The sequence below is a fragment of the Macrobrachium rosenbergii genome, chromosome 36 (genome assembly GCF_040412425.1).
Source record: "Macrobrachium rosenbergii isolate ZJJX-2024 chromosome 36, ASM4041242v1, whole genome shotgun sequence".
Lineage (NCBI taxonomy): Eukaryota > Metazoa > Arthropoda > Malacostraca > Decapoda > Palaemonidae > Macrobrachium > Macrobrachium rosenbergii.
Genome location: NC_089776.1, coordinates 17026247 through 17043589, shown reverse-complemented (window position 1 = coordinate 17043589; position 17343 = coordinate 17026247). Strand labels below are relative to the sequence as shown.

The window sequence follows — 17343 nt, the reverse complement described above, 5'->3', positions numbered from 1 at the left end:
ATACTGGAAGACGACTTTATCAGAAAAGAAATATAGAAGAAGAAATTTCAACTGGCAGAGTTCAAGAAATATTGAAGATTATTTCGTTCTCTGATTTCTTGATAGTAGTACAATATTAATAGACAACGTGGAAGTTTATAATTAACAGTTTTCACATTCCTGTTTAGTCATCATTGTAGCATTTATGGCAATGCTCATCTCGAGACATCATATTCGGTTAAGTTCTTTACAGTAAATATTCTCGCAAACTAAACGAATGAAAGTGGTAAACGTGTAATGGAAGCTTTTCAACTTGAATGTGTGTGTGTGTGTGTGTGTGTGTGTGTGTGTGTGTGTGTGTGTGTGTGTGTGTGTGTGTGTGTGTGTGTGTGTGTGTGTGTGAGCCAATCAAAAAGCCGAAGCCAAGTGAAAAGTCGCATTCGACCTAAAATTCCTTGTAAGTCTAGAACTTATCGTTTTTATGCGATTTACCAAGGGTAACTCACGCACGACCATCACAGTTGCTTCGAAGTGAAAGTACTTAAATTAAAATTCCAAAGAATGACTGACAATTTGTTATGCGAGTCTGGCCTTACGCAGACAAAAACTTCTGCTACTTAAGTATTCATTTCGCCTCTGGAGTGACAAGGAAAAAAGAGAGTTGTTGCATTAACTGCCACCAATGCATTTTTCGATTTATAACTACCCTGTGATAATTTATAACACTTTCCCCAGTGATAATTTATAACATTTTCCCCTGTGATAATTTATAACATTTTCCAAAGTATAAAAACAGTCACTGACAATGACGGCTTGTCTTTAGGGAAAATAAATTAAATAAAGCTAAAAGATCCACAAAAGGTAAAATACCTCGAATGGGATTACTCCATGTGTTGCTTTGCGTCATATTGGCTACCGATGAAAGATAGAATAACGTTTAAAACGTAATGATTCATCTATCTATCAACGTATGCTATTAAGAGTAATTGAGTGATTGCTGTGTATATTACAGCCAACAAAAGTTGTCAATATAAAACTGTCCATAAGTGATTTCAAGTTATCTAAACCAAAATGCACTTCAAATGTAGGTAAAGACAGTCTTCAAATTTTAGCTCCAAGATTGCACAGTAATATCCGACCTGGTATCAGGACTTAAGTTATTAAATCTTTCAAAATGAAACTGAAGAATGTCTTTTTCCACTTGAGATTTTTAATAGAGTGGGCTTGGTAGTCAGCACTGATATTATGCCATGAGATCCCTAGAATGCATCTGCATACGTGTTTTTATAAAGAAATGTGCAGGTCGTGCAAGGCTACTTCGGCGGAGTGGTACCAGAGAAAGGAGATACTTATAAGTGAAGTTATTTTGCTGATGCAAAATAATTAGATATTAGGAGAATTATTTATGGGTTGTTTGAGAGGGTAAAAGAGCTGGTGTATAAACCATCGGTATTTGCCAAAATTATAAGAATTTTTATATAACACGTTTGCATAGCTGTATCATACTAATATTTAACACACTGGTACATATAAGTATGCCCCCTCGACTTGGGACCACCTTGACGTGGTGAGGGAGCTCTTGAAACCCAGGAATTTGTTCCCTGGTTTGAGTCCAAGAGTCCCATCATTGTATATTTTGTAAATTTGTTTGGATAAATTTTTGAAGAATTTTCCACTTTTTCTAACATTTATTGGACCTGTTAAACAGGAAAAGCTAAATAGTGGGAACTGTGGTAGGACCGTCAACTTCCCGTTAATGTTTGGACGTGAGAGTTACCAGGTTGATAGCTCAAAGACGGAACTATTCTTTAGGGCTGGACCACGGATTCCAGGGGGGTCTGCTTCTGGGGACAGGATTCTCAGCATTCTATCCGGTTTGGGTGGGGATGATTGTATTTTTGTAATACTCAGTCCTAGCAGACAGGTTTGGCTTACACCTCTGCCACTCTAATCATGTTGTGCCATCCCCTTTGGGGTAGGGTAGGGACGTGGACATTTGGGAGTCTGTTCTCACTTGTGCCATTGGTGGAAGAATAAACTCCATGAAAAGCTGACGATATCTTTTTAAGGTTTTCAGGTTTATTATTTTTTTTTTTTTACCCATCTCAAATCTTTATGTCTAGCATTTATAAGGATTCGGGTAGCCCTGGACCCTCTGATGGTGCTGTTCTGGCACAGATGACGAACTCTGATCCCCCTCCTGACTTCCCCTCCCATGGACCCTTTAGCCGTGCTTCTAAGAAATCTTTATCCAAAATTAAGTCCTCAACACACCCAGGTTGTGTGAAAAATTTGAGAATGTTCCACATTTACCAGTCAGTTGTGATTATGAAATAATCTCGACAGCTCTGAAATAATTTGGAACTGTTGTAAAAATCAGGATGAGCTTTATTGATATTGAATCTAAATGGTAAGCTTGGGTTAACTTTAGTAGCCATGCTGAGGCTCTAAAGGCTAGTAGTATGATAAGTGGCATACAAATAGGTCAAGGGTACGAGGATCCTTAAAGTCCCCAAAGACATGGACGTTTGTGTACCATCTAAATGGGCTCAGGATAAACCAGAGAGAAATCAGAATGCAGAAGTAAGGACTCCTAAACCTCCTATGTGGCTGGTAGTTTCCGCCATGGAGGAAAATTATAACTACTATAAATTTTGCAGGTTTCTCAGAAAAAGGTGGGAGGAATAAAGACAGTGATATTTCTCGTTTTGGAAAGGACACCGTTCTTATTCATGCCAAATCCACAACCCAAGCATATATGCTGACCTTGTTGGGCTTAAAAAATGATGAAATGATTACGTAGATCAAGCCCCATTTTAGCTTTAGTTATGGGAGAGGAACACTATTTGATAAAGACCTATATGACATGACAGAAGAAGAAATTCTAGAAATGAGTCCCACTTCAGTTTGGAGAGTGAAAAAGGCAGCTATTGCCAACATTATCATTTTAACCTTTGTAGACTCAGAAGTACCTTCTCAAGTCGTATTTGCAAATTAAAGGGTGAGTACGTCCTTTCCAGCAAAGACCAATGCAGTGCTCTCATTGCTTTATGTTTGGCCACCCATCAAAAATCTGCAAAAATACTAAAATTTGTATAAATTGCTCTGGTGTCCATCATGATGATGAATGTAATAAAAAAGCAAAATGTGTTAATTGTCAACTGGAACATAAATCCAATAACAAAAATAGTGAAATTTACAATTTTGAACTGTCTGCAATAAGTAAAGCCAGTCTAGAGCATATAAGTATCGGTTTTGCAAAAAGACAATTATGACGACAACCTAGGAGCTCTGCTCAAGTTCTGAAGCCACTACCCCTATCTATCACTATGGGTGCAGTGGCAGCACCCTCTAATGTAGCAGGTGCATCAAACCCCTGTGGTAGTGGCCCAGCCATCTGGGCCAGGTGCTCGGCCTGTTGAAGCCAGAGCACAAGCCTCCAAAGAGGACAAGATGGCATTTAAATCAATCACCTTGGAATTGTCTCAAACACAGTCTCTACCTGATTTAATGGAGACTGAGGAGCAAGAGCATCAAAACAGGAGACGTTCCACCTCATCCTCTCCTCCATCAAACCCAATTAAACATGCATCACTTAGTAATAGATACTAAGTACTAACCTCGATGCAAGTGCCCCAGCCTGAATTTAAATAAATTGACAAGAAAGGGAAACAAAATGACACCAGTAAATTAACAGATAATAAACCAAACCTGTCAAGACCAGTCCTTTCCAAATCATCTCTTGTTAATGCTCATAAACAAAAGAGTACATGAGAAGGCTTCATCCAAAGAGCCTCCCACCAAACCCGAAAAATTGTTTTCATGTCAATACTACAATGGAACTGTAGAGGTCTTAGGGCTCGAAGTGAAGAGCTGAAGGTACTGCTCCATGACCACAGCCCAGATATTGTGTCTCTCCAGGAAACTAAGCTTGGAAACACACAGTATAATCCTGGTTTAGATTAAAGCATATATAATTCTCCACCACCACCTGGAGATAGAGCTAAGGGAGGTGCAGCAATTATTGAGCATAAGTCGTTGCAACACTCCTTGCTATCAGTTAATACTCATCTCCAAGCTGTAACAGTAACTCTCATTTTAGACAAGCAAATTACAGTTTGCTCCATCTATCTTCCTCAAAAAAAAAAAAAAAAAAAAAAACTATTGAACAAAACTTTGTTTGCAATGGAGGAAATTTTTCGAAGTAATTGTGAGCAATGAATTTCTACATGGATTGTGGAAGAATGGAGACAGTACATTCATACAGGTACTTGAGATTGAACATAATGGATGAAGGTAGAATGAGAGAGGAGGCAAATCACAGAATAAGTGGACTAAGGAAAGTAGGATGGTGTGTTTAAAGATTGGGAAGACACTTGGAGTGTCAAGCGGAAACGACTAAAGGAATTGCTGGGTGAACTCTCCTTTACAGAAGCGAAGTGTTGATGTTAAACATGAGTTTAAAAAAGGTTCAAATTGTTGATAACCATCATTTGCAAAAATATGTAGCATAAAAAGTCAAGTGGCAAAAAATGTGGAGATACATAGCTGCAGTAAGAATGTTTGCTTAGGTGAAAGTATGGATCAGTGTGTTACGAGATGGTTTGGTCACGTAGAGAGGAGAAATACCAGGCCGTTGAAAGGTGTATGACTCGGAAGACGACAACGACGACCTAGAAAATGAGTGAGGAAAGTGAGTGAGGTACGGAGAGGAAGGACCTTGAGCATGCAAGATAGAGGTAAATGGCACAGTATATGCTGAGGGTTTAACGCACTGCTGTGAGTCTTCTTTACTGGTGCTTTAAGCAGCTAATGCCATGTTAGTTTCCTGCACACAGGGTTCATCCAAGATTTAGTGGTTAAAGTATGAATGTGTCAGCAACCGTTGTTTTTCTTCCGTGAACTTAAAGCTGAATCTCTCTCTCTCCCTCTGTATGTATGTATGTATGTAGTATGTATATATATATAGTATATATATATATATATATATAGTATGTATATATATATGTATGTATGTATGTATGTATGTATGTATGTATGTATGTATTCTAATAGCCACAATGCCCTCTTTTTGTAATTCCTGCTTTTTAGATATGTTGTATGATATCCAAGGGAAGAATAAATGTGTGCCGCGGGAAGCGAACCCGAGTTACCTTAATCACACAATGCCCGACCTACGAAGGATAACTATCTTGAAGTTAAGAGGGCATTGTGGCTTTTTTTTTTTGATATGCTTGTCACTACATATAAAACCTAAAAAGCAATAAAACGATTCCAAGTGCAACGATGGTGAAAATTAAAATATTATGATGTATCTGAAAACGACAGGGAAACGAACCTGGGTTTTATAACCACAAGCCAGGTCACGTTGCCGACCTGACCACGAGAAGGATAAAAGTAACTCGGGTTCTCTTACATATACATACCTGCCGTTTTCAGATCTTATTCTTAGAGCTTTGGATATCGGCATCCTCACCATCTAAAAAAAGTGGACAATCGTTTATATTGCATTGTGGCTATTAGAATTAAATATATATATAGATATATACTGGTCATATATATATATATAATACAAATGTGTAATTGTAATAACCACAATGCCCTTTTAACTTCTCAAATTGTTTGCATTTTTTTGGATATGCTTGTCACTACAAAGCCTTAAGATCCAAGTGCAAGAAAAATGAAGATATGATGTCCAGTTGCGGGAAACGAACCCGGGTTCCATAATCACAACTAGGTCACGTTGCCAACCTGACTACGAGAAGGATAAGGTCTATTGCCTCTCATACATACCTATACCTGTCGTTTTCAGATATACTGTATATATTGGAGCTGGAATAGACCCATCCTCACCATCATAGACAATCGTTGTGATTATGGAATCCACTGTTCATTTACCAGCGACTGGACATCATCATAATCTTCATGTTCGCGTTTTTTTTCTTGCACCTTAAGATCCAAGTGCAAGAAAATGAAGATATGTTGTCGGGGGGAAATGAACCCGGGTTCCATAATCACAAAAGGTCATGTTGCCAAGACTACGAGAAGGTTAAAGAGTGCCTCTCATTGTACCTATACCTAAAATCAGATATACTATGTATATTGGAGCTGGAAAGACCCAGTGACCATCATAGCCAAGTTGTGATTATGGAAAAGTTATTTACATATACTATATACATATGTATACATATTCTTATATCTTAATGCTTATATATACATACATATCCAAAATATACATATATACAGTTATACATACTAAAATAACACATATATAAACATATATATCCATTAGATATACATATAATATATATATAAATATATACATATATATACATATATATACATATACATATATAAACAAATGTATATAGTGTATATATACAAATATATACATACATTATACAAACATATATGTGTATATACACATAAATATATATACACTATATACAATACATATGTATATATATATATATATGTATATGTATATATATAGCAATGGATACACCAGCAGGGAAGCGCCATCTGCATATCAGTAAGGACACGAATCAAGGCCAAAACCCGGAACAGCATTTTACACAACTTTATAGGGACATGTTTCGAGCAGTACTCTCACTCGTTATCAACCTAAGTTGCTGAAGAACTGTAGGTCCATATCATCTTCTCACGATCTGATATGCAGATGACACTTCCCTGCTCGCGTATCCATTGCTATGATCGTGAGAAGATGATATGGACTTACAGTTCTTCAGCAATTTAGGTTGATAACGAGTGAGAGTACTGCTCGAAACATGTCCCAATAATGTTGTGTAAAATGCTGTTCCGGGTTTTGGCCTTGATTGGTGTCCTTACTGATATGTATATATATAGATATATATACATATATATATGTATATGTCTGCTAATAGGATAGCGTCGAAAGGCCTCGCAGCACTCCATATGTGGATTTTATCTTTATATATATTCATGTTCCATATTTTCGTGATTCAGTTATACACATATATATGTATAAATATGCATATATATACAGTATACATATATATACATAAATATAGATATACATATATCATACATATACTGTATATATAAATGCATATATAACTGGTTATGTTTTTCTTTCTAGAAAACTTCAATTTATGGAGAAACAGACATTATTGTTTCTTACAATATAAACGAGGCACAGCCGAGCTTTCGGGAATACATGACTTTTCCCATCATCAGGGTCACTTATCTATAGAATGACATAAAAAATAAAGAGAAACAGTAAGAAAATTAAACTGATTGACTAAATCTAAAAGTACTGAAACTGTTATAATTGACAAAACTTTAAAATACATACATAATAATATAATGTAAAAACGGAACACAAAAACCTAAGTTAACTGCAAATCAAAACTGACACTAAACAGAAATCGTCAATAAAATCACAGCATCTAGATAGAGAGATAAAAATAAAAATGAATATTCAAAATAATAATAATGATAAACAGTAGTCAAATAAAATCACTCGTAGTTAAATGATAAGCAGATAGATGCGAATGGAAGAGAGAGTGTGGAGAAAAAAATAATGGAACAATGGAGGGGTGGTTTGGTTATTGAGTGTTGGTGATTGTTGTTTAATATGGAGGGACTCTAAAAGGGAAGCGAATGGCTGTTTTTGCTTGTCCGAGTATTTGAAAATCGCTGTATTGTATGTGATGGTGGCAAGATGTGGCATTAAGTCTAATGGCACTATTTTCTTTTTTGCTTAAAGCTACGCCTGTACGATGGCTGACACCCCTATCACAGTCGATGCCTACCTCAAGTAGGTGCTTAGTACATCGCACATTGGTCCCAAAATTACATTTAGGGCAATTAAACTTGTAAACTATGCAGGTACGCATCAACTCCGGGAGGGTGTCTTTAATGCGAAACAGTCTTCCCATTGCAAGAGGGTTATTAAATGTAAATCTGAAGTAAACACGGATACAGATGGCTCAAGAGTGACAATTTTCGTTTGATTAGGACACAATTATTAGTGAAGGGTAGAGAAACATACGGGTCGTTTCGGCCGTAAGCACGTTTACGTGCAAAATGCAGACGTGTTTATAGTTTTGGCATGAAAAATAATGGTAAATACCATAAACATAACGGTAAATACCTTAAACATAACGATTTTATTGGATGTTGAGGGTAGCAATTATTCTTAAAAAATACGTCTCTAAAAACCTAACTTCCAGGTGAAAGTTATTCCAGTTGGAGCAAAGGGAAAAGGCTCGATTAATCAGAGTTCTACATGAATAAGCCTTCAAAACAAGGGGACAATGACTAAAAAGGTTTGACCCAAGACCGGTAAACGTTTTCTTTCTAAAAATCCCGGTCACAAAACTTCCATCAGAACGAGAGACCAAAATATCTAAAAAGGAAATGCGGCCATTACTGTATATTTTTTTTCCATAGTAAAAGTAATATTGGGATGAAAAGCGTTAAATCTAAAAACAACTGGGCATGACATTCTTCAGTAAAAAAGTAAAAACGTGTCATCTACATAGCATCTATAAAATATGAGTTTAAAAGTATCTGGGTAACGATTGGAGATTTGTTTTATTAAATGGCACATAAAAAATATTAGCGAAAGAAGGTCCTACGGGTGATCCCATGGCCAGGCCATCTATTTGCTTATAAACTTTGTTAAAAATAAAATGAGCATCAATGAGGGCGACAAAATATTACTTTAAATTATATATATAAAGCAATATAAAATAACATAGTATATACACATATAAAAACATATATCATATGTATACATATAGTATATATCATATATATTATATATATACATGTATATCTATATTCTATATGTATATATATGTATTATATATATATCACATATATATATGTATAATTATATATATTTATACATATATATATATATATATAATACAGTATGTTATATATACATATATATATATATATATATATATATATATATATATATATATATATATATATATATATATATATACACACACACACACACACACGACAGAACAAAAGGCTCAACCCAAAGACTTTTCGTGTCAACTCATTCTAACGAGTGAGAAAATGGCTTTGGAGATTTTATGTATAAGAGGAACCAGTCTGATGAGTGATCAGATGGATAATTCTTCGAGTTTTAATCACTACAATGTAGCCTCTTTTTTAAAATCCTGATTTATCATGATATTGCTAATGCAGTCATCTTACAAGCATCCATGCAATAAATCATTATTCTGGGGACTACACTTTGGCTAGCACAGCCTTTAAAATATCTTGGGTTAAGTCAGGGTTTACTTGACTACACAGTACTGCTCTAAAACCAGGCCACACTACAGTGACCTTGACCTTACTATAACCGTAAAATTACCTAAGACTTCGTATTAGGTAGCCCGTGAGCTAGTAAATTCCTTACCAACCATAAAAAATTGCACCATCCTTCCTACGTCAAAGGCAAGTAGTCCTACAAGTAACTATAAAAAGAAGTCATAATTACACAACACGTGTTACATCAGAATTCCAGTTAGTCTTTATGACTGTCTTCCTTGGGTTGAAAATGGGGAACTACGTGAGGAACAAGTAGCCACCACAGATCAGCGAAGGTGTCAGTCTTTTTAACAGAACCAAAGATAAATAAACATAACTGCACTTACCTGTGTAATCTGTGACAAGCGCTGAAACACTCAATGCGAGTAACATAAGCAACAGGTCGCTTCTCAGACATGTTTAACAGTTGCTTCTTGACGCTCTACAGCTGTTTAGGGACGTCTAACGCGGTATACTACACGCCTGCTTATCAGCTAGATTATTGAGAACACGGAGAAAAAATGAACTTGGACGTATTTTGTCTCAAACTGCACGGTAAATTTTAAGAGCCGTCAGGTTTGTTCGGGTAGACTGCTGAGTCTTGCCACCCTCTACTACGAACGCTGACTGTCAGGCTCACCCTGACTTGTTCGGGATCAATGGGAGTGCAGTTGCCATACGCTGCAATTTTCTTTACTGTAAAACTGTAAAATAATGGCGTCTTCAACAGTTTAGATCGAAAAATCCGTATTTATGAGAAAAATTCAAATTAAGGCTATGCATTTGTGATAAGACGTCTGATTATTTTTACATACGGTTGATTACGAATTATGTAAATTACTTACTTCTCAGACGGCACCTCTCTCTTGTCCCAAGTAAAGTATCTGTGATAGTTATAAAAGCTGACGGAAAAGAACTGGACTTTCGTGTACCTAAAAATTTCAGCCATTATATATCAACTGCCATTATAAGGCAGAGTTGAGTTTGAGAACTCATTCAGTGTCACCTTACCTCCGCTAACGCTGCTGGGATGAATAGTTACCAAAGATACTCCAGTCATTTATGTTTTTGCACGAATATAACAATGTGCTTTCGGCAATCAACTACTCTGCTCCTTTCATTTCCTTTCACAGACACCTGACGTTACCTTTTACTTAAACACACATAAATGGTGACAGCAATGAGTATCTAGAACCCAAGTGAAATCCACGCCAAAACGTGCATAGTTGTCCCTGTATTCCTATGAAACATGAAAGAAATCCTAATAATTTATCGTTCTCACATAAACTTGCTAGCGGACGGACAAATAAAATCAAACATATTACCTCGGAAGAGGTAATATCTTACGTTAGTAACGAACTATCTTACTGACATATTTTAATGTCCTATGATGTTACTGACATATTTTAATGTCCTATGATGTACATGGATATTACCCACGTCGTCTTATTGTTTGTAACCTTCAATATGTGTAATGATATAAATGTCAAGGCTAGTGCTGTCACTTTGTCATAGTTAAACTCAGACATATTTAGGCATAATACACACATGATACAGGAATATAATCTTTTAAAACTTACTAAATAGGTGAAGTGCAAAACTGTTATGCGCTGAAAGATGACTTATATAATGATGTTCCTTCAAGGGTTCTTGTTTCTTGGTCAATCCTTGCCATTGTAATATCAGTAATTAAGTAGTTATGAACTGCTATGTAATTTATCAGCATACATCGCAGTTCACTTCGTTTGTACAGTACGGACAAATTAATTTGTATAGTAACAGTCGCCCTGAGATAGGACCCTGCACCAAATAGGCGAAACGCTCTTGCACTACAGTTATTTCTCTTCGGTTTCTCTTGCATGGAACTGGTCCGTTGCTTATTTTCCCAAGAAGTACATTAACCTGGCCATAGTCCGAAGGAAAGGGGTCAATAGCACTGAAACAGATAGCATTAAAACCCATTTTTTCTTTGTTTACAGCGAAGGGAAAAATGGATATTATGTTGCGTGTGTTCTATGGATATTGATGCTCTCGTTGCCATACTGTACTTCGTTAGTCGTCGCTCCGTTGTTATTTATTTGTTTTAGAAGGGCAGTCTATTCTGTGGAATCCCTCTCGGCAAAGTTAATGACCTTTTCGATCGTTTCACCTGCATGTGCACACATTCTAATATAACAATAGTTCAGTTATATAATGTCGCTGTCTATTACTGATATCTTTCAACGCAGGTTGACCAAACGGGCTGGAATAGGCTACAGTGTGGTTTGACCAGTTCCCGTCTCAGCTTACAGTACTATAGTACGTGGGAAAGAACCACACCTTGGTAACAGGGTATCAGAATTATCATGTTTTGTCTTACCTGGGCTATCCTACACCAAGACGTACAAAATTAGGCCCAATCTGGCTCCGCAACGTTGATGTGTAAAATCAGGCCTATATCATTGTATCCATGCGTACGTTAGACTTCTCATTTGAGCTTCCCGCTATTTAAAATAAACTAACGCGAATGGCAGTGTTAATTTAAACTGAATTTTGGCTAGTTTGGAACTCCTCTGTTCCTCTTCCTGGGAGATCAAATTTTAATGTCTGGTATCGAAGTGTTCATGTGTAGAGCAGCAAACCCGATTATTCCCATGTGAAGAATAACGAACCCAACAATCTTCTTGTAAAGAATAGCGAACCCTGCTATGAGTGGGTTCGCTAATCTTGACATGATCCATAATAATAATAATATGCTACTATAGTAGGCGGTCCACCTACGTGTTTCTACACTGTTTTGCCGTGTTTAGTACTTGCCTCTTGGGGATCAAATGCCCCTAAGTGCACTCGATCACATTTGATCACCGTAGGGCTAGTACTAAACACAGCTACTAAACACATTTGATACCCGACCTAGCAGTAGTGACCAGGGTTGCCAGATGAACACAACAGCTTATGCTAAGATTTATAGAAAAGTAGCACCGAATATGGCCACTTTGGAATAATATTTGGCCCAAAAATAATAATTAATGAATTAAATACCAACAATTAACAATAATGCCTATATATTCGATTACATGCCATCAAAAATAGCAGCTGTTAAACTGAACTTCCTCAAGATATTGAATAGCTTGTTCTTCGTTTTTCTTCAGTCGAGGCGCAAAGGTTTTGCTGTTGTACATTTGACATATCGGGATTACATCTGCATAAAGCCAAACTGGACACAGAGTTAAAAAAATAGCCAAATTTAAAAAATTTGGCTTAATCTGGCAACTCTGGCAGTGACAGGTTACAATAATGATGATAGAAACAATACTGAAAATCAACACAGTCATGTGCGCAGTCGAAATAAATACGTTTTAAAAAGTAAAAAGAATGACAATTCTTATAACGTCAACTATATTATCATAATATTTTTCCCTAATAATAATAGTTATTACTGAGGAAAATACATTTGACAGTTACATGGTAATAGTGTTCAATTACCCAATTTAAAAAAGTAAGCAACAGTTAGCATGTATCTTTAATTTAGAGAATATCTCTGATCTGTTACGTTAATGGGCTACAGTGTATAGACTACAACTGTTTGGTACTGCGACGTCTTTAGATCGGTCAAGTATTTCTTGATCCTACAAAGTTAAGTTTCGATGTTAGTGACAGTAAACGAAAATTCTTAAATACTTTGGACATTGTTTAGTTTGATGATTCATAATCCACATTTTAAACATTATTCTAGCCTTGAAAAGTAGTCCGTGTAACAGTAGCCAACAGGGGTAACCCTATCCAGAGGTACAACACCTATTGTCAGTCTTGCAACTCTACTTAGTACATTGTGCAACTTCCGAAGTCGTATCCTTGGTAGTTTATTATAGATAGATTTACAGTAGAACACTTTATTAATTATGCAATTATCTTTATTAACAGAACTTTCAGCAAGGTTTCTTTAACGAAAGCAATATTTCTAAGATGATACCCAGTAACCTTTTCAAGATTATTTAAATACAGTTCAGTAGTGCACCTGCCATTGGCCAAATCAGCTATAGGCCAGAATAGGCCTACTATTAATTTGCATCTGAATGTCATCAGGGCTCCTTATCATATTTCTGTTTACCAACATAAATTCAGTTTCATTTTAAAACTTAATCTTAATTGCTTAAGTGTCGTTCGTCCATTCCTTAACACAGATAAATAAATATTCATTTTCTAACTTGTATCCTCCACGTCTTTGATGGAGAAACAAAAATGCAGTGTTATCTACATATTGCTTGAAGTACATCCCGTATCTCTACAGGACAATCATTTTTGGCAAACTTGTTGTATAAATACAGAACAGAATAATTGATTCTCATATACCTCCCGGGGGTGCTCTTCCTTTTTGGGTTTCATAAGATGAGCATGACTTTCTGGTCTGTATATAATTGACCATAAAAAGTTAAATCCATGTAAAATATTTTCATAAGTAACAAGAGACTAAAAAGATTCCCATTTATGGAATGCTACATACTGAGAACAGGATTGGTGATATTAAAATAATAAACTAATGTGAAGTGCTTTTTATTTAAGGTGCAGCCGTCCAGACCATCTTCTTTGACTGAATTTCTACATAGAGTATAACGCAGAGAACTTAGACAGTATTTTCTGCCATACAAGACTTGTAATCCTTTAACTGTATCTGAAGTAGTACTAAGATCAAGTGAAGTCAGGGTACCATATTTGCCCTCATTCAGTATTTCTAATACATCATTACAGCAGATTATAGGACAGTTTCAGTGGAATACTCGTACAATCTTACCTAAGTGTTTACTGACTATCCGGCAAAGTTGTAACGCTTTAAAGTTCATATGTTCTAGCATTTTGGGCAAGAATAAATTCAAAACAGGTCTGTGTGTAGGCTACGTAAGTTCTGATAACCAAGTGCACCTTTCAAAGCTGGTTTAATAATAATCACTTCTTCAGCTATAAGAAACGTACACTTACAAATGCTAGTAATTATAATTTTCAATATAATACAAGTAAGGAATCAATGGCGACAACACCTGGAGATTGAAGAGACTGCCCTGATTATTTTGATAAAGACTATTTAGCCGTGAATGAATATAAAACATGTGCAGAATTCAGTACGGGTGATGAAAGGTGAAATTTTGCTACGAGATAAAGTAACTGATGAGAGAGATGCCAAAATTCCCTAATTCCATTGCATGCTCAACGAGACAAATGACGAATTAATTATTTTCTTGAGGTCATTGATTAAAGACTGATAAGCTCGAGCAAAAAAGGTGGAAGTGTTAGAGATGCAATGAGAAAAATAACTATCCCTAATACAGAGAAGATAAATTATTCATATAAAGTCATGGAAAAGAGAAGGGTTAACATCAAAGGTGGAATAAGATATCCAATTCCATGACTGATTATATATGATTAATATTAGTCTATAACCATTCCATATTTAATGTCAGGCTAATGTGGGAACAGGATGAAGGTCTGAAAATTAAGACGCTAATTAATTGACAGGGAAAGACCGTAAACCTGTTATGAATTTTTGAACTGTTAAAAGGGACAATTGGTGGTTAAATAAGGGAGCCACTTGAATTGAAGAAGAAGAAGAAGAAGAAGCCCAATGGCGAATTCCAGGTTGCTGCAACAAGAAAAGACGTTAAAATCGAGTCGAGTATTCGATTAAGCAACTTATCTGTGATAGTATTTTAGATTTTAGCGAATGTCACGTTCAAGATGATGCACGAATATGCCAAGGGCTTTAAACAGGGCAGCAGGGGCACTGCAGGAAAGCCCTTTGCCGTCAGAAAGTTCAGGACTCTGGACGAAGTGCAGGCCTGCTTGGAGCAGTACCAAGAGGAAACTGTCACACACTTCATCAAATATAACAGAGACAAGCAGTTCGGGAATGAAGGTTAGGTTCCAGCTTTTGTCTGTGTTTTGTCTCGGTACAGCCAGTGGGTGATGTCAAGTAAAGGTGGGAGTTTTAGTGGTTGCCGTTGTTCACCGAGACCTAGGCTAGTTCTGAACTAAGCAGGAGCCCCGCATACGTTATCAGGCTAGGCTGCTTTGGAATTTGATTTTTGCTGTAGTATTTTGGTTGCGTTAATACTTTAGTTGTGTGGCCTGACTCACGCCAGTCACCCACTGGGACGGGTTACGGCCCTCTTGGAGGTGCCCCCAACCAGGCCAGGTCAGGGCATGTTGCCCTAAGTTAGGTTAGGTGGGCAAGATCAGGTTAGGTCAGGACCTGGCATTATAGGAAAGGTTGTGTCTATGCAGGAGGAACCTGTCCCTGCCAGCGACTGGCGGGAATCAGGCTGTGCAACCAAAGTGAAGTTTTACCTTGATTGTCTATTAACAATTTACCATTACTTTTATTGATCGACCGTAATTAGGCTAACCTCAGAAGTTGCATGCTGGCCGTCCTAGAATGCTATCATGCATGTGCAGTGTTATAGACAAGCTTATGGTAAAAAGTGGAGTTTCCTTGTCCTGACTAAGCAACACGGCCTGCTAGGTCAGGTTAGTATAGTTCCTTTTATAATAGGTTTCCTTAGCCAATCCCTTCTTGAGCATATGGCTCCCTGATGACTTGTGCATGCGCGGAACCATTCCATAACAACACCATGGCAGTCCAGTCTTTCTCCCTAACATTTCCAAAACCCTGCATTCCCCAAGGGTCCTCAACCTTGTTGGGTAGATGTGAGGTTAATAATAATTGACCAACAATAAACAACACCACCTCCTGCATCAGCAACAGTAAAAGTATAGGAAAAATTGATTTCCAAGGTAATAGTCTATGCAGAGGTCTTGCTGAAAAATACCATTTATCCTTGGCCCACGGGTACAATAGACAGGGCTAAGGCCTATTTGTACATATTGAATATTAATTTCGTGGCAATATGGAATCCAGTGTCACCAATGGTTGAATGATGGCCATTTAGGTGATGTAATTTTTCCCCTTACGGTGTGAGTAGATAGCCATGTGTATAGTCTAGGCTAGGCTAGTAATCATGATAAGTCTGAACATTTAGTGTAAGTATACTACTATAATTTTGATTCCTCAGTCAAGACATATATTTTTTTACTAATTTTTTGTGCGTTTCTAGCCATTAGCCTAGGCTGTTGTTGGTACAACCACTTGTTTTGTTTTCCCCCTATGTACACAACATCGTGGATCCAGTTGGAAACTGGGGTTTTTGGGTTGGAGAAAACACATATGTATGGATTGCATCAGTAACTGGAGTTGTCCAAGATTCATTAGCACAAGCCACTTGCTACTATCTGACAAACACTTTAGAGTCGCTAGGGTTGGCTAAACAGAGAATTCATGTGTTGACAAATGTCACATTGTTATGATATAAGTATGGGCTTAGCAGAGCCTTCTCTAGTGAAAGTCTTTCAAAGTATAGCCTTGAGTTTAAAATTGACATTTAACCAGATATTTTCATGTGAAATCTAATTTACTTTTTTCACAATGGCAAGATGTGGTGTAAGTTTTGACCTGCACTGCCAAACCTCAGTTTCTGTGACACATGGTTGGCATAGGTCACTAAGGAAGTCAGCGGTCACTTAACGCTCTTAATCATAGCTTAAACCAGTTATCTGCTTAAAGAACTGTTGCACTCAAGCTGCCACCACAATAAGAAAGTATGGAAAGCCAAAGCAGAAACTATATAGTAAATGACAGGTCTCAGGAAAACCACAAACAAATGATTAATGTTAAGGGAAAGATTTAAATGGCTAAGTAGATCTGGCTGAGCTGCTTAATCTGTTGGGCCACATGCAATCTTGAGTGTTTGATAGACTATAATATTTAGCCTTTGGAAAATTAGACTCTGTGGTTCATGACTGTGAAATACATAAGGCATAAAGGACAACGATGTCACTGTCTCAAGGCCAATTACAGGGTTATGACCTAACCTGAAATTCCATACAGTAACCTAACCCAGCCTAGGAAGCCCAGTCCTTACCAGGCCAGGGGCTCTGCTTGAGACATCCCTCACCCTCCACCTAACCTGACCCAGAGCACCATAAGACATAAAATAAAGTACAGGGAAACATTCTAAT

General features: G+C 37.0%; 2 protein-coding genes across 3 annotated transcripts in view; one reads left to right on the top strand and one right to left on the bottom strand.

Annotated features, from left to right (window-relative positions):
- Window positions 1-9929, bottom strand: part of purple (6-pyruvoyl tetrahydrobiopterin synthase purple) — a 55876-nt gene extending 45947 nt beyond the window's left edge. Inside the window, exon 1 of one of the 2 annotated variants that reach the window (XM_067134733.1) lies at window positions 9645-9929. In XM_067134733.1, the coding sequence (XP_066990834.1) occupies window positions 9645-9715 (71 nt within the window). In that variant the 5' untranslated portion in view covers window positions 9716-9929. The remainder of the gene's footprint in view (window positions 1-9644) is intronic. The other variant, XM_067134734.1, reaches the window with a different exon arrangement.
- A 2903-nt stretch (window positions 9930-12832) lies between these two features.
- The window catches only part of LOC136856671 (calcium-responsive transcription factor-like), a 47981-nt gene continuing 43470 nt past the window's right edge, over window positions 12833-17343 (top strand). Inside the window, exons 1-2 of the mRNA XM_067134730.1 lie at window positions 12833-12925; window positions 13840-15184. Of these exons, the coding sequence (XP_066990831.1) occupies window positions 15007-15184 (178 nt within the window). The 5' untranslated portion in view covers window positions 12833-12925; window positions 13840-15006. The remainder of the gene's footprint in view (window positions 12926-13839; window positions 15185-17343) is intronic.